Here is an 18354-nt window from a genome sequence, read left to right as displayed (position 1 = left end):
CGTGAAATAGTCAACAGGAATTTCAAATATTTGTAAATTTAAGGTCATTTTATTGCATAGTACCGGAATTTTTACGGTACAGCCCTCCGATCTTTATTCTTAATTGTGAAAGGGAATAGTTTAGAGTTTCCCTTTTGAAGGTTTGAACAAAAGTTTAAATCATTCAAATTGGAGGTGCATATTACCTTAAACAGATTCTTGCAAAAATCGTGATACAGCCAGAAATGCAGAACCCAATTCATTGAATTCGGAACATGATCAAACAAAGATATGGTTGAATTTATGAGGCGATGCTTTGGCATTTAACAGCTGATGGCAGTGTTGATAAATTTAGTGATTAAGGAAGAACAGTTTGGCAGAGCGACTCAGGATTTGTTGGCCTGCCTATCAGAGGGTATCCTAGCGTTCACGGAAACAATCATATTTAGCAAACATGTGCAGAGCACATGTACTTGGAGTTTGGTTGTTCCTTCTTTGGCGCTCTCTAACGAATCTGAAGAATTTCTACTTCTCCTAAAGTACTGTGGTCGGTTAACATACGTAATTTCCTGAACCCCACTATATTCACAGCTTCCCATCCAATGTTTACAAACTCATTGTGTCCCTGTAGACAGACTACCATTTTCCGTAGTTTGACAGTTTAATTTTAGCACATGACTTCATTTATTGTTCAGTTATGCAAATTTTTCATATTTTGTATGTTTGTATAGATTAGACTTCATATTTCAGGATTACCTGTACAACATACTCCATCATGAGTGCTGGACAATGCACATGTACACACTAAATACTGATGACAGAGGAATGTACAGAATGACGTGTCTCACAGTATAAGGCCTTTACTAAACTATTTATTTCCTTTCAGAGATACATCATGACATAATACATGTTCCGTTAATAGCTGTGAAAACTTCATCCTCGATGAGTAAATACATCGAAAGATCTATCAAAGAAATTCGTCTCAAATAATTGCTATGCTTTGCAAACATATTGTGAGAAAGGAATTTAGTAATTCTTTGTCTTCGTATAGCTTAAGAATTATCCGACATCCTTTATAAATAGGTGTGTCATGCAGATACATCCTGACACCTCTGAACATCTGTTCTGTGAATCATTTTGATCACAGTGTCACATCATCTTCACGTTGGTAGAGTAAGTAAGCTTTAGTAATTTCGTTATGTAGGAACCATACACGGTGTGCAATTCACGGCCTTTCAATGTGATTTCGGATAGGAGAGCTTTTGAGACTGGTGTAATCTTACCAACATCGAAGCATGTGCATTGTAATTCATATGCAATCTGGATAACATACGACCATGCACCAGTTTGCTCTTGTTATTCTGCCCCTACCTTCGAGCTTGAGGCCGAAAAGATAAGACAAAATGTAAAACGTGTGTTTCAGGTAACCCGACCTACCCTCATCAAAATCCTCCAAACCTCAAACTGTATTTTGGTATTTTTAATTTTGCCAAGTTTTGCTGCGTTTTGATGAGTTGCAGGCCAAAATAATTAAAAAATACAAACGTTCAACATGTGTATATTCTATTTCCCGGAGGTATGTAAACGGAAACAAACGTAATTATTTTTGTCTTACCTACATGTATATAGGTGGCGTGTACCTGTACAAGTAAATATCACGCAAAAGTAATATGAATAATATGGAAAGCTACACATATCGACAGGGATGTCACGTCAGCTTAGTATTTAAGGCATCTCTTAGGACGCAGGTCAAAACATTTTATTTCCAGACAGATAACCTGTTCGACTTCATTCTGTTGCCTCGACAGTCAGTGTACATAATATTGGTCCATAAAAATAGTAGCTGTTTAATAATATGTCATTTTTGCAATTTAGGCTATGGCGTAAACAATGAAAATAAATGATCTTTTGGATACAGATACAAACATACATTTGGTATCACTGTATAAAAATGCATTTTGTCAATATCGTTGCTGCCTTTTTGGTTTAAACATTTGTAACTTAATATCATACAAGGTTGATACTTTCTTCGAGTCAACTAGTCTTTGGAGAATGGTGATGTCTATGATCAGACTCTTATAATCGATGAGACCGACACAACAGTTGAATCACTCTTCTGATTCGTCAGTACCCCGGTATTTAGCAACTACTTCGTACTCAGGGCATCTTGCGATAAGGCCTTCGAAAGTTGGTTTCAAGCTGGGCTTTTCCTTTCCAGGCACCGATGAAAACGTGTAGTTCTGATACAAGCTGGTGAATATCAGAAACATCTCATTCTTTGCCAAGATTTCCCCGACACAAACACGACGTCCAGCTGAGAAAGGAAGGAAACTTTCCGGTTTCGGCAAAGCTTTGCCATCCTCGTCCAGAAACCGCTCTGCATATGAAATGGTGAAAATCACGTCATCAAACACTTATTTTATGCTGTTAGAGAAAGTTTACAATACAGCTTACAAAAGGTAGATGTGGAAACAGGCTGTCCATCGCAAAAAATTATCTAATTATATCTACTGAATGTGTACTGACCAAGGGCTACTGCTTCTATCCACTGGCAATTATCCACTCATTTATTCTGCCTCATGTAGGCCATCCATCCAACCCGACTTTTTTTACTTGATAAGGGTATATAGGGTTCATCGAAAAATCGTGGTTAAAGGTTCAAATAAAGATTATCTCGATCAAAGGAGATCGAAAGATTTCTTTAAAAATTCGTCATCGTCATCAAATCTGAAAAGAAGGAGCTTTTTACTGCCGTGTATTCTTTATCTTAACATTGAGGTTCCGTTCTCAAATGGTAAGGGGGCTGGAGGAATCATGATTAAAATCTTTTTATTTCAAACCCCCCTCAATACCCTCAAAATTTAATGGCATCCATACATGTTTAGATTTTTTCAAGAGTAAAGTCATAAAATTAGACAAAGCGGTTCGAGTTTGTTTATTAGAACCATTGAATGGCATCAAAATGTTGGGAACCAAATTATTTTCAGCCCCTCCCCATAGGCAGAGAATATCTTTCAAGTCCCCCTCTACTACCCCAGAATTTTCGAATCCCCCTGAATTCCTAAAGCCCTCCCCCATCATTTTTGTGAACGCTACCTTACGTTACACCCTCATTGTTATAGAGGTTTTATTATTCAGTAGTCAATAATTTTAATACGATCAGGAGACACTTCAACATATGAAAATGCGTACACATGATGTCTTGAGTAATCGACAGAGACTAATAGAATCTCACACCCCCAAGGACCTGGGATCAGATTTCTCACACGAGTTGGGGATATTTTGTCTCACACGAGCCGCAGGCGAGTGTGAGACAAAATAGCCCCAACGAGTGTGAGAAATCTGATCCCAGGTCCTTGGTGTGTGAGATTCTTTTTCTCACATGACCACAAAGTGCGTTAAATTCACATTGGACACGTACAACATTATCCAAAATCGTGACAAGTCTGTCGTCTGCCACTGTACTTTGACCCGCTTACTTTGTAGTTCTGGTCCGTGTGTTACTCGTCGTGCCATTGGATTACATTTTGCGCGTGGAACAAAAAAGACCGTTTATCATCCAATCAGAGCTCGTGTAATATTTACTGCAGAGTGTGGGACGGTTTCTGAGAGTGTGAGATCGATTTTTCCCACACTGTCGATCCCGCACTCCCAGCGGCCAGGAATGTGAGAATTTACATACCCGGACGAAATTCTTCGGGTTCTTTCCATTGTCTTTCATCCATGTGCAAACTCCATAGATTGAGCCAGATCGAGGTTCCTTTAGGAATCTTGTATCCACCTGAGACGATGACCAAGAACGAAGAAGACAACCACGAAAGAGAGGGACGTCAATTATTTTATTGAAATTAATGAAATAGCTTTGAATAATCGTCAGAGCGCAGAATGCCAACGTACTCAAACTATAAGGAAATTTGTATATCTGGACTATTTGAGACCCTAATTTTGACTGATATGTCTATACTGGAAAGTTTTGAAAGGGGATAACATATCGTAGCATGTAAAACATGATCTGTTGTAGTCATTGTGTGTCCTGTCTTTCCTTTGGTATTTGAATTATATCTACAAAAATTCATGTTTTACACTCTCCAACACCCCCCCCCCCCCCAAAAAAAAACTCTCCAATGAAATGGGTTCTGGTTGGAATGGTTTGTTCTAGTATAGGCATATCAGTTTCCTCAGTGGAGCAGCTGCCTATTGAGTTTAGTGGATTCCTTATCAGTCTTCAGAAAATTAGGTATTAAATGCCAGGGCAAACCAAACTGCTCACTGACAGCTAATAAGTCGGTGGCTAATTACCAATTTGGTGTGCCAAATACACAGGCGTCAGCTGTAAGAATCCGCTATAAAGGGTAGAATGTGAAAGATGTTGCGAGTCGTGTGAAAATGAGATAAATTATCCTTACCTACAGATGTATCTTGGAGAGCTGCATGAATGGCAACTGGAGCCACCGTTCTGATTCTCATGACTTCGTGGATAACGGCATCACAGTATGGTAATTTACCCTTGTCAGACAACATCGGCATTCGATCTTGCCCGATGACGTCATCGATCTCCCTCTGAACTTTGGCTTGTACATCAGGATAACACACTAAATAGGCAACACACCAGTTCAAGCTATACGGATGAAATGAAAAATCATTCTTATGAAATTTCACCATATTTTGAAGTTATAAGCCTGCAGTTCGCAATATGATAGAATTAGTAGATTTACTGCAACTAAATTATAAATGACATGCAGCAGGGTCTCAGCCTGCGCAGCGACCAATTTTTCTGTTCACAAATAGTTATTTTACCCATAAGCCATCTGTGGTTTCTGCCAGGAGCAGAATGATGTGAAGTTTTACTGACTCAAGCGAAATCAAAACTGCCGAGTTCACAATTGGTGAAAATGTCGGACGAGTCAGGAAGCGAGGAGTTTGTGTTCAAATTTCTATACAACGGTACAAAAACGTTATTTTTTGCACACAACAGCAGAACTGATTGTCTTTCATGCTCTTCCGCATGATTACAAAAGAGTTAATTCAGTTTATTTGAATGTTGACAAAGGTAAAACATTGTCTGTATTTTATCATCAGTCTATCACAGAGTATTGTTACCATATTAAGTAGCAATGAACAGCTCATAAGTGTCATGTAGATTTACGACCGGAACAACTCAGAATGTTGTGCATATCCAAAATTTGAAAACGGCTGCTGTATCAAACCCGTTGACCGCGGCAGAAGCAGCTTCATTATGAATGAACGGATGCAACCAAAGTTGGCAAAGTCTTCCGGTATTTGGAAAGGCTTACCCTAATCGAAGAAACGGAACGGAACGGAACGGAACGGAAGGCCATACAAAATGGAAATTTGTTTCTATACTTTTTTGTTGTGATGCGTGTGTGACAGTATGGCGTACATTCAAGTTTGCTTGCATAGACTTTGCGTTAATGAAATAAAATTTTAAAACATCGTAAACCTACTGCCCATCGACGACGTCAGTTTACAGTTATGCTCAACGGAAAGTAGACGATGAGATTAAATGATACCTTACTCAATTACTAATTTACATCAGACACTTTATTTCTAAAACTACACTAGTACCTCACAATATTGCTTGCGAGCGGCAAGTTCTCAAAGACAAGAATAACAAATACCAGACCTAAATGATTCCTTAACATAACAGTCGCTTGCCTGCTTCTCTGCCGACATGAGTGCCTTATCTCTTTCCACTGGTTTATTGCCGTAATCTTATACCACGATACTAATTACACAGCGACAAAAAGACAACTGTAAGTTGGCTGAAGCATGAAGTAACATATATGCCTCTCAAAAGAGATATATAAAAGGCAAATAATGAAACATCTTCATCATTCATGAATCAAACGTTTTGTCTGAAAAGCTCTTGCAAAGATATCTTGAGACAGACAATAATTATATGGTTTCTCTGGTTTGGCGAGTAAATCTTGTAGAGGATTATACAAATCTGTAATTGACCCTCATCAATTTTGAGCCATTGAATAACAGATAGACAAAGTCTCATTTGATTGGATACAATAAACACAAAACGTTAAACATCCCAATCAAATGTACTTGGAAGAGTATGCATGAGAATAGTTGCACCACTGTTTGACTGCTAGAAGAGATACACAGAACAGTGGACACATAGACAGTATTTCACATTAATCATCAGTAGCTTAGGTAATTGTAAAGTTGGCGATATGGTACATAGCTAGAGACCCCCATGCGTGATAACATTGCCAATTTAAATCAGTTTTATCCAAATGTTTTTGTCCACACTTATCTTCACTCTAGCACAAATTACAGAGTGGCAGTTGATTGTAACATTTTCACCACCATGGTTTGGCAAAATACCCATTGTTATCAATCGTAAGTGTGGACCTGTTTTACAAAGAATTAAGGGGGTTAGGTCGAGGCATTTTCATACAAAGAATTAGGGGTAATCTGTTTCAAGGCATTTTAGTGTCAAAGAAAATGAAAATTGGCAAAAGCAGAAGTCATGATTTTAAAGATTGAAAAATCCAATCTACTTGACACTTACTGAGCAGTGTCTCAACAATGTCTGCCGGTCTACCCCGGCGATGACGTTCATTTCAGCAAGAACTATACAGTTGTCTTTTTGTCGCTGTGTAATTAGTATCGTGGTATAAGATTACGGCAATAAACCAGTGGAAAGAGATAAGGCACTCATGTCGACAGAGAAGCAGGCAAGCGACTGTTATGTTAAGGAATCATTTAGGTCTGGTATTTGTTATTCTTGTCTTTGAGAACTTGCCGCTCGCAAGCAATATTGTGAGGTACTAGTGTAGTTTTAGAAATAAAGTGTCTGATGTAAATTAGTAATTGAGTAAGGTATCATTTAATCTCATCGTCTACTTTCCGTTGAGCATAACTGTAATATAAAGGAAAATGAGGGCAACTCCACACATCGGCTCTACCAAGTTTGTTTAACATTACGATATGGTGAATAAAAGGATCATTGCATTTATTTTGTGTGGAATACATGGCGAGATGTGAATCGATAGTGCTTTGACCCAAGTCATGTGATCTGGGTCCCCGGTAAACCCGTTTGTTGATTGAGTGATTCGTCTTAACAGTGTTTCGGAAGTAAACATGGGATTCCTTCATCAGTTGCTCTCTTGATTTGTATCCCCTCCGCTTGGTTGTGTGATGAAGTCATCTTCATCCTCGAAGAGGAGAAGCCAGATTTGTTATCGAGAGAGTGCGGCCACTATTGACTGACTCTATAGTGAGCGATCCAGTCATAGGGGCCTCAAGCTCCGATGATGATGATGATTAAACATTTAAAAATGAAGAAAAATAAAAATATATTTGGACTCAGTAAAGTTGTTGTTGTTGTTGTTGTTATTGTTGTTGTTCTTGTTGTTGTAGTTGATAGTATTTGCAGAAAAGGACAAATTATGCGCTGCAAAATTCAATACAGCCTCACTGTACACATGGAGGTAAGCTACCTCCATGCTATGCACATGCGCTGCAAAATTCAATACAGCCTAACTTTAGCAGTAGGTTTACGATGTTTTAAAATTTTATTTCATTAAAGCAAAGTATATGCAAGCAATTGAATGTACGCCATACTGTCACACACGCATCGCAAAAAAAATAGAAACAAATTTTCATTTTGTATGGCCATCCGTTGGCACACAGTCCATGTAGCCGACAATGAGATGCAAATGATATGCGGTTAAGGTCTCCTCAACTAACTTTCAGCTGGTTGTTCACTTTCTACTATTTTTATAGTATTTTATACAAAGGCACAGCATTCTCGCAAGCCAGAGCAATAATTTCCGCTCTGCTGACGAGTAACGCTGAGCTGTTGCCGTAAAGAGGCGCGTGGTTTAGGACGATGAGGCACAGACTTATTCTACCTGCAACTTAAAACTGATAGTTATTTTGTAGCTCATTCTTGACTATTTTTCATAGTTTTTGGTAGCCGGTAACAGACACTTCGTGTTCGTGTCGGCTACATGGATGATCTGCCTCCGTTCCGTTCCGTTCCGTTCCGTTCTGTTTCTTCGATTAGGGTAAGCCATTTGGAAAGCTACAATACCGGTGAACTAAGAACATGCATCAAATGCTGAATTTGTTTCACATTTGCTTGACATTTACCACCAAATTCTAGGAAGACGCAATGTTTGTAAACAAGAAAGTCGCTTAGCCGCAGACGGGACGACCCCTCCCTTCCAAATAATATCACACGTTGGACAGCAAAATTTGGCGCAAAAGTACAAACAGTTCGTAAATTATAGACTTTCTGTAAAATAATGTTGTCATCTTCTCCGGGTATATCTCAATGTAGAGATTCAGCAATAAGTTGTCATTACCTCCGAATATGTCAGAGACCGTTTGCCGCACATTAACATCAGTCAACGAATCGGCCTCTTCTTCTCCAGCTTCCATTGCTTCCTGTTGACTCGTGAGAATATAATCCACCAGATCATTTGGTTCATCTTAAAATCAAAGTAATCAGTACGAAAATGTATAAAAGTGCAGCTGAGAAAAAAGTTATTCGATATTAATCAGATGTTCAGCTTGTGTAAGGTATGCCTAATTGCTATATGACTGTGGCGTTGACAGCGGAGCTCAATGCGTAGTGAAGACGTTTACATACCATCTCGAAATGTTTTCTTGTGTTCATCGATTTTAGACTGGATCAGTGTTAACCAGGCATCAGTCCCCTTCTTGACGTCACGCAGTCCTTTCGTTGGTACGTAACGAAATATTGGTACAAAGTCGGCAAGTAGACCATACCTAAAGGCATCGTTTATATCTTTTATGAACTTCAAGATAGCCTGAAATTCTGGATCATCAAGTTCATAGCTATATAAAGGAAAAAATACTTGTGCAGATAAGATGATTTAAAATAATTATTTTTGCATGTAAAGAGAACTACATACCGCTGTCTTACACGTGTCAATCCCTAAGACAAGAACACACTGTAAACAAACTACGTTTTACGTATTCATGACCATGATTCCTACTATTTACGCCCGGCCATACTTTTACGGCCCCCGACTTAATCCTGTTAAGAGTAATGACCTAATGCTTAAGTGAGGGTGATTTCAAGGATAACAATATAAAAATGTTTTTATATGTTCCTTATAACTCATAACATGTTTAATCATGAACGGTGGTCACCTTGTGGATGATAATGAGTGAAAAACGACGGCACTTCTCAGAATAACCTAAGTCGTTTTCTTTACTGGAATATTGTTGTTAAATACCTTATATCATTGTTGTAAAGCTTGCATGTACATGAACTGGAAAATAATTTTAAGGTAATTGTTCTTTGTCCCATTGTCCTCATTTAAACCATGGACACTCGTGGGTCTATGTTTAAGGGCAAGCTTGAAGTTCCATTGATGTTTTGATAAATAAAACACGGAAGGAGAATAAAACACACCCAGCGACGCGGTATACCACGAGATTTTGATCAGTTCACGACGTATATGCACAAGCGATAGCGAGTGCATGTACACAGTCAAAATCGAGTGGTATGCCCGTTGCTGAGGTGGTTTATTGCTATTATGTCATGGCGTGAGAAGTCAAAACGGGAATTTTCCTCTAGTTTTAGAGCTCGTGCCTGTTCCAACCGTGCTGCATTGCGAATATAGCACAGTTATTTTCATATCCCGACCAATCAGATCGCAGTGTTTGCGTCATCAATATACTGGTAGGATATAATTTGTCACATCGACCCTTCCGTTTAAAGTGCATAAAGGCACTCCCGGAAAGATCCATCGTTCAATAAAGAAGCAGAGATGAAGAACGACACAGAAACAAATGTTGTACCTCTGACCGAAGCACATTGCGGCTACCACATTGCTGACCATTAACATTAGCAAAGGTTGTGGTTGAAATGGCTCGCCTTTCTTCTCACAGATTGCCTTTTTCAGCCGAGTAAACGCTTCTTCACTTACCAATTTCTCAAGTTTGTGTCCACTTGCATAATTCCTAGAAGATAACAATTAACAGAGAATAATCAGTTTTTCATTTCGGTTCGCGAATTTTCAGACGCAGAATACCCCAACGTGTGCATTGTTTCTGTGAAAAACTTGAGCTTATATCACTATATGTGAATTAATTTTTTAGTATTAATTTCGTTCATGTCCTTCACATAAGATCGGAACAATTTCGCGCTTTAAAATCTACAGATGTAGACCAGATGTAGACGCTGTTTCATTACAAAACAGGCAATCTATCTTTCATGTCTATCGATGCGGCGTCGAAAAGTTCGACGTACATCAAGAGTATTTCCCGCTCAGAACTTTAAAGAAACATGTGAAAGGTTATAAAAAGATTCTATTTAAGAATTAGAAAAGGTAAAAGAACATTAGATAAATACTTGGAAACAGAACACGAGACCAAACTTAATAAGGGGACGCTGCACCCAACACTGTGACAGCATATTTTGCTCAAAAATCACTTTTTTAATTAATTTGTTAACCAAGATTAAAATATTGGTTGGGTTCACCTTGTAGCTTGTCAAGCAGTCGAAAGTTGCATGATAAAGTAGTGTCGATTTATGCAAATGTATGCAAATCACCCGATTTCCAGGTTTCTTTTTCCTCAAAATTTCAAAATTTACAAAGAATTTAACTCTACTCCAGCTGGGTCAAATTTTCAGAAATTTGCACATTATGTTCTTTAAATGCTATATAAGAAAACGACAATTTTGTTTGGCAATAAAGTTCTTACATTTTCAATAAGAGGCATTTTAATTTTGCTTATCATGATTGCAATCAATTTTTTAGAGTGTCAGTCTTTAAACCCTTACCATTTTCGAATGAGGATAGATAATGCCAAATAAAATTAATAGTCGTTTTTTTCTACATATACTCTTCTTTCAAGTGAAATATTACATTTCAGAAAATAGTGTCAAGTTTTTGACTTAAATTAACTTTTATCATTAATACCAAAATTGAGATTTTTTACCCAAAATATACACCCACTTCATCCCTTGAGTAAACTACTGCTACCATACTCAAACTTTAGAGTCTCTACTTTATAAGGGGGTTTCCTTGTTATTTTTGATGAGAAATATTGCTTTAAAAAAAAAACTGTTTTGGAAACATGTAGCTTCACCAGGATAACATTTCTTTCCTTCGCTGAAATGTCGTTCACGCTATACCTCTACATAAAATTACCTGATTGATTGGTGGGCGATTTTACGGAGAGCCTTCCATTTCGGTGAAAGGTTAGCAAAGGCGATATCTTCTCCGCCTTCGGTCATTAGGTCAACTTTAAAAGAAAGAGAAGTACATACAAGGTCAACAAGACCCTTGTTTGTGACTAATATAATACATATGGGAAAGTTTTACAAATAATAAGCAAATAAGCAAATAAGTAAGCAAATAATGACAGTTAATATGCATTTTTATGTGCGTTCAACAATGAGCAGGTCGGATTTACCCTGTACAGACAGCTTGCTGTAGGGTAGTATGCACTTCGAATGTGAAAGACTAAAAACTTTGGTTCAAACTTTCCTAAATGAAACTTTCAACAATTGTCTTACCATGTAAAGAATAAAAATTAGGGGTTTGATATTAGAGAAACAAATTACCTAACATTTAACATTTACTGTGGAAACCAGTCAAGTACATCGTTCACACTGCCCGCTAACTCCCGGGTGTTCCTATTCAAGTCAATGGACTGATTTGCACTCTCATCGAGGCATGTAATAAAAATGCACACACGCACGCACGCATACACATGTATACACACAGACAGAGATACCAAAATATAAAAAACTCACCTGAAAAAAACCAGGGTCTTCCAGCATACTCGTTTTGTTTTTTGACAAGAGCTTCGAGGACACTTTTAATATCATTGAGTACTACTGCCCGCTGTCCACCAATCTTAATGGAGAATATATCACCATATTGTCGGCTAAAGTTCGTCAGTGCACCTATTGGGTCCGTGGCCAAATCTGAAATGCGTATGTATAATTGTTCCGAGTCTTTACCGTTAATATAATGAGTTTAGTTCCATAAGTGGTTCACATCAGAGAAGGGTCTGGAGTAGCATATTTGAATTTGACAAGGAATGACTACCAAATTCAACGATATTGGCTCAGAGATCTTTCTGCACCCAACACTGCTATTTGATACACCTGATTGCGAAAGAAAATCCTAAACTTTATGCAAGTCATCTGAAATCATCTTATATCTACAAGCACTGTCCGAAATGCATTCATTTTGATTCAATTAAAAACATTATAACGTCCCAAATGATACAACTGGGCGAATGGCCAGCGGCTCAGCCGAGACTATACTCCTGCCAGTTTTATGATGTACATACTTGCTATCAGTCTGAATATTATACTGATACTATAGACAGAAGTAGCTGATACTACATTAACTCCTTTGATCAAACCACGAGACTGTGTTTATAGTAATGTGAAAGCCACATCCATAGACAACTTTCTGCCTATTCTTGGGATGAACGTTGGGATATCGTTTAAAGGGCAGCTGATTTTATGGTAATCACAGGCGCTCTGTATATAGCTATTTTAGCGAGTTACTTTTGCCCTTGTTGATTGTGCGATTTCTGAACGACATCTTACAGAATGTGGTCATTTCGTTATACGACTTCGAATTTATATTTTCAATTCGATATGTGTTTTCTGGTAAACCTGTGTCGCATTTAATCCAGACTAAAATAATACAAAGTCAACACTCTGTTTGAAATCAATGAGCTGATTTGGTTGAACGTAAGATTGGCGGAATCGCCCACTCTAAGTTAAGGGGCCATAGTTAAGACATGCGCATGATAACCGTAACCAATGGTGTCAAGGATCGTGCTGAACTTTGCACTAATATTTATGCCATACCCGATCGCAACCTAATATATGGTGATAATCAGTCGTCGTTGAGATATTGTTCAAATGCTGAAGCACTTCGAATGTATGCACTTAATCTGCAAAATGCAACTTAATACTTGAGCTGAGACAATCTCGATATCATGCGGAACCACTGTGCAGGTCCAGGACTGCGGAACCTCCGGTACCAGCAGGATGCAGAGGATGGGCCTGTCACAGTTAGCGGTGTAAACTCTTCACAAACTGTTTCAGCAATTTACGGTTCATTTTGTGATCAAGTGCTCCAAAGACAAGTTCGAATGAGGATGCTCCTCAAGGGGATAATATCAAAATGAAGTTAGAGGCTGTAAATTTGGAACATATACAAAATCATGTGTTATCTTTATTTGTGCCTGGTTATGGAGTTGTTTTAGAGTGGAATTTCTATAATTTACGGGTTGATTTTGAAAGCAAATTATACATAACTTGCCTAAAATTAATTTATTTCGAATGGGTAAAAATCACTCTTTGATGTTTTCGAAAACAGCACTATTTGTCCATTATTCCAGTAGAACTTATAGGGCTTCATGTATTTTTGTATATAACTGTCAGTTATTCTTTAGTTCGCTCCATTCCTTTCGACAAATTTCAGATTTTTTACATTTTTGAACTTGTCTGTAAGATTTTCTTTTTAATACATCGAAAAAACCCCAATCACTGTAACCCTTGACGAAATTTTCGTTATTTCTGGATTAGTAAATAGCTTCCTCTAGCTTATAGCCTTGCCAACACAGCTCATTGTCAACGATATGCGATAATATCGACAACTTTCTGCTGTGGATTGCAATGGAATCCTTGAAGAAATCTGACCATGAACGGTATAAGCTTAGATGTTTACAATTTTGTATGGTCTATTCTTCCTTACCATCTAATAATTATGAAAGCTTTAGTTCAATTCGAGGCTTTTCGAGGCATGAAAGGGTAAAGTGTAACACAGCTTCCTACCATTCTACAGTGGTCTCTTGATCCTTCAATGCAGATTATCACACGTAATTGAAAATACTTACCAAACATACTTCCAACGAATGGCCAACCTCTTGGTCCTGGAGGAAAATCAGCCGGTAGACGGATGCTCCAGAACGCTGCTAGCATTAACAATGCCATCAGGACCAACAAAACATTCGTTGGGCTGCTGAGAAAGATCTCGACTGATTCCAAAATTATGGAGGTCATTTTATTGTCTTTGCAAACTGTGGAAGTGTTAAAACAGAAACCATCAAGATTATTCTTTAACACTTTAATGATTAATGGTTGGAGCATTTTAAATATCAGTGACTCGTTTACAATGTTGTCTTGGCCGTCTGTTTACTCTGTCTCCTCCGTCACTGCATCAGCAGATAAGTCCGTTTGTAATGTTTTGCACGAAATTGACAGGCCGTTGCAAACAATTACTGTTCAGAGAGACTATCCAGGCAATACTGGGACGTCAACTGGTCTGTGCAATGCTACAGCTGTATCTATATTGCCTATATTTCTGTAGGGTCTATACTACAACTGCGCGAATTCGGCATAAATATTGATCATCATTCAGGATTCCTATGCAGCTCGGTACTTTTGCAAGCATACAATAAGCTTAATGACAGAAATATTAAATTTCATCGTCAGTATTCATAATCATAAATGTATTAATAACAGGATCTGTACCACGACTATGTGAATTATGCATTATACAGATTTTCATTCAGGATTCGAGGGTAGTTTTGTAAGTACGGTGTTTCAGCCAGCTTTTGATTGCATGGGGACACAGTGACCCATAGTAGGTTCAAATGAGGGATAAATTACATTTTTGAGGGACATGCAATGTATTTCAATAAAAATAACACAGTACAGTGTCATTGTGTGTCATTATGACCTGGTACTATATTTGGTGTTCAATAGGCAAGTCGGGTGAGTGCATTAACGTTAAGTATATATAATAGGCCATGGTGTTGTGCCAAATTGTGCCAACGGGAAACTTTAAGTATCATTTAGTTTACTGCTATCTCGTGGTATGCGCATAAACTGAAGGGCTCCCGTAAGTCTCCAAAATTATTAGCCAACATTTTAGCCAAATCAAAAATCTTGTAGCCACTTTGAGCAACTTTTTGAAAGTTTATGATCTCAAGTGTGGCAACAGCTTTCTAGGCATTCAGGAGTTCCTAATTTTACAAATCAAGATGTTTTGTATGTTGTTCATGATAGTTTTTACATCGAAGAAATATTTGTTCAGCTTTTATTGCATTATCTGTGTCTTTATGACAATTCAGGGATAGAAATACTCTTTCATATCTGGTGGTAAATTTTTACCACTAGAAATAAAATTAGGTAGCAATTCTAAAAATCTGGTAGAAATGTGAAGTGTATATCACCACAGATACAGAATATTTCTGCGGCATTCAGTCAGTGTTCATAGAATGATAGCTTATCATAAGCTACAAGCTCCTAATGTGGCAAATTTATGCAGTCTTAGAGTCATGACCAAATTTTTTGGGCCACAAAAAAATTTTCCGTGCAGCAGAAAGCATTAAGTGGTAGTGTAGATACAATTATTGTTGTGTTTAAGGACCTGGTGTTGTGTCATAGTCGGTTGTGATCAAGCAGGCTCAATAGCATCTTGAGCACAAGTAGTTTTCTTGAGACAAAAAGGGTTGGGTCAAACCCAAACACTGTAAAACAGGACACAATGATATGTGTTCATTTCATTTCCCACTGTTTGACAGTAATCATGGTTTTAATGATTATGATAATATTTTAGCCCAGAAATATTATAATGTTCACTTCTACATCATTAAACTGATGGAATCTGCAAAAATATTATAATCATTTAGAATCACATAATTTATAATAAGTCATACCAGTTTAAAAATTCCGCAACATGGACAATTTTAATAGTTCTCCTAGTTTTGAATTGTTGCTTTGGTGTTAAGTGACCATGCAAAATTGCAGTTCTCAAATGTGATGATTTGAAAATGGATATGCTTACTGTAATTACTGTTGACAATTTCCCTTTGCCATAACTCTTAATAAAATTTAATTTAAAAGTGACAGTCAAATTGAATGCCATTTAAATTGGAAGGCACCAGGAATTACCTTGTACCTATTGGACCAATCTAGATGGTTTCTTTTGAACCATAATTGTGTACTTGAGGGGTCTTCATGCATGACATCACATGATAAGGTGACCTAGATTTGACCTTTCAGAAAACCTCAGTTTTTCTCCTTTTCCCTTGTGTTGTGACTTTGTTTGTGAAAGTTTCCTTGAAATGATGGTTTTTACTATCAAAATGAGTAGCTGTAGGCCAAATTTTGATTCAAGCAAAGGAGGTAAAACTTCAGACAGACTAATGGACGAACGGGACTCACAGAGGCAAAGCCTTTGCTTGTTTTGTAGTATCGAACAGCAACAATGTTTGCTTTACGTACCGAGGAATTTCGAACCCCGAAGCAAGACGCTGTATTCTTAGAAGGAGAGTAAACTGTTTCAATACATAATAATTACATTGCAACTATGAAGGAGGGAGGATAAAACTGTTCCAACATCTTACAACTTTTTATTGTTAGCTGCAGTTTTCTATAAAGGAGGCACTGTCTAAAAATTCAATAGCCACTAAAATATTGCCGACGAAAATTGCGAAGATTGCGTCATGGTGACCCATATATTGGGACTGAACGAAACAAATGCGTCAAATATCGCACTGCCGCAGGCTGGCTGAAATACTGTTTTAGTATACGATAATGATAAAAATATTAAAATTTTTATTAACTGTATCCATAATCATTGATTTATTGATTTTTTTACACTCTCGCTATGACTAATAGCGCCTTCTCACCCCATACCCCGTAGTGAGGGAGGGGGTGATGAATGGCCTATTAGCGGCCACGGGGGTATATTAGTGAATTTGTCACGGTTTCTTGTATAAAAGCATGGAGACGGTATCCAGGCGTTAGCGGTTTCAAACCTCAGCCTATCCAGAATTGCTCTGTGATCTGTGGGGGAAACTTGATCGTAAATACACAGTGTTAAGTTATTCTGAAGCACAGCATTCATGGGCGAATTCCTAGTTTGCTATTGCAGGCGTCGCCATGATATGACGTAGCTGACAAGAATTGTAACTTACGAGACTTTCTTGCCTTTTCTCAATGTAATGACGTACACATGGCTAATTTCAGTCTGAATACTGACAACAAAAGATACTCACGAAGCAGCTACGTCAACTCCTTCCAAACCAAAACAGCTGACAGCAGAAAAATGGTCGTACAGTCAAAGTCCAGCTGTAAAAATGGCGGTCGTAGGGCCTATACCTGACTGCATGCAATCATATAGGCCCTGGAGCTCCAGAATCTACTCTATAGCCCCTAGGTCTACATACCCTGTAAATTGTAAAGCTGTAAACAGTATAATAGCCTTTCCCCGGATCATGTGGATGACTCAAAGCTGGCTGACCTTGTTACCATTTCAATAGTGGTCATGGAACGTTGCCAAATGCAGCAGCGCAGACTGTGAAGTAGCCCTGCGTACGATGCATGCACCACAGAGGTTGCACAAATGTCCATCCCCAGGGGTAGGGACGGGGGAGGCTAGGGCTGTCTTGTCTCAGCAGAGGTTTTTTCTTGCTATGGTTTATTGTATTTTGATACGTTTGACTATGATATGCATTGCCAATGAAGAATATTGCCAACCTTCGATGTTTTGGTCGTATGTTTGCACTGGTTTTGTAACGATTTCTTTTTCTCTTTCGATGTGTCACGTATTTGTCCTTTGACAATCTCACGCGAAGTTTTTCCGATGTGTTGCGTCTGTTATCTTATGCGTTTGATTGTCTAATGCGCCAAAGCAAGCAAGGGATATTACTAATCTGTGGAAACTGTCACTACATTATCACCGGATTGACTTTAACAAAGTCAACAACGAACGCACCAGTGGGTGGAGGGACTGTGATATAACAGAATAGATAGATACCTTGCTGGTGCTTCGTTTTTGACTTTGTGAAAGTTAACCGGGCGATAATTTGGTGACAGCGTCCACAGATTAGTAAGGAAGTGTTCAGTTATTATGGCCGGGGGCCGTCGGCAAATTCTTCCTGCGCATCAGTTAAAATAAGTGGAACCCCAGGTCCCCCCTACCCATTGCACAAAAAATTTGATGACCCACCTTTTAAGATGACAAAAATTTCATTACCCCCATTGCTTGAGTAAAGCTGCACACATAGGCCTACATCTCTAAAAGGCAGGGGGAGAGCGAAAGATTCCAAAAAAGCTTCAGATTTTTTTCAAATGACCCCCCCCCCTTACAAACTCACAAGGTGTTACTGTTCAAAGTTCCCCTTTTGACTTGCAATAATTTTGAAATTACCCCTCAAAGGGATTGGACAGCTGCAGAAATTACAGGTGGATCGCAATATTTTTGCGCAAGCGTGTGTGTACAAAATTGTGATATTTGGATTTAATTGATAATCAGCAGCTGTTGATAATGTTGATTCACTATACATTGGAGTCTATGAGAAAACTATGAATAT

At 38.2% G+C, this 18354-nt stretch overlaps 1 protein-coding gene across 1 annotated transcript; it reads right to left on the bottom strand.

The window, feature by feature from the left end:
* Positions 1 to 831: 831 nt before the first annotated feature.
* LOC139146960 (steroid 17-alpha-hydroxylase/17,20 lyase-like) lies at positions 832 to 17298 on the bottom strand. Its single transcript, XM_070717817.1, has 10 exons — positions 17038 to 17298; positions 13867 to 14049; positions 11756 to 11929; positions 11148 to 11241; positions 9793 to 9954; positions 8612 to 8820; positions 8234 to 8450; positions 4386 to 4597; positions 3662 to 3760; positions 832 to 2356 (listed from the first exon to the last, which is right to left on the bottom strand). The coding sequence occupies exons 2-10, from the start codon at positions 14030 to 14032 to the stop codon at positions 2088 to 2090; spliced, it is 1602 nt and encodes a 533-aa protein (XP_070573918.1). The 5' UTR covers positions 14033 to 14049; positions 17038 to 17298; the 3' UTR covers positions 832 to 2087.
* Between the last annotated feature and the right edge of the window lie 1056 nt (positions 17299 to 18354).

This window comes from Ptychodera flava, chromosome 13, assembly GCF_041260155.1.
Source record: "Ptychodera flava strain L36383 chromosome 13, AS_Pfla_20210202, whole genome shotgun sequence".
Taxonomy (NCBI): Eukaryota; Metazoa; Hemichordata; class Enteropneusta; family Ptychoderidae; genus Ptychodera; species Ptychodera flava.
This window is presented reverse-complemented; position numbering and strand designations above follow the sequence as displayed.

Bases quoted from the DNA above. Each gene is read 5' to 3' on its own strand.
- LOC139146960 (XM_070717817.1), bottom strand. From the start codon at position 14,032: ATGACCTCCATAATTTTGGAATCAGTCGAGATCTTTCTCAGCAGCCCA. The intron at 11,930-13,866 runs GTAAGTATTTTC...TACGCATTTCAG, and splicing joins ATTCGTTGGAAGTATGTTTG to ATTTGGCCACGGACCCAATA. The intron at 8,821-9,792 runs GTACAACATTTG...TCCTTTATATAG, and splicing joins GCAATGTGCTTCGGTCAGAG to CTATGAACTTGATGATCCAG.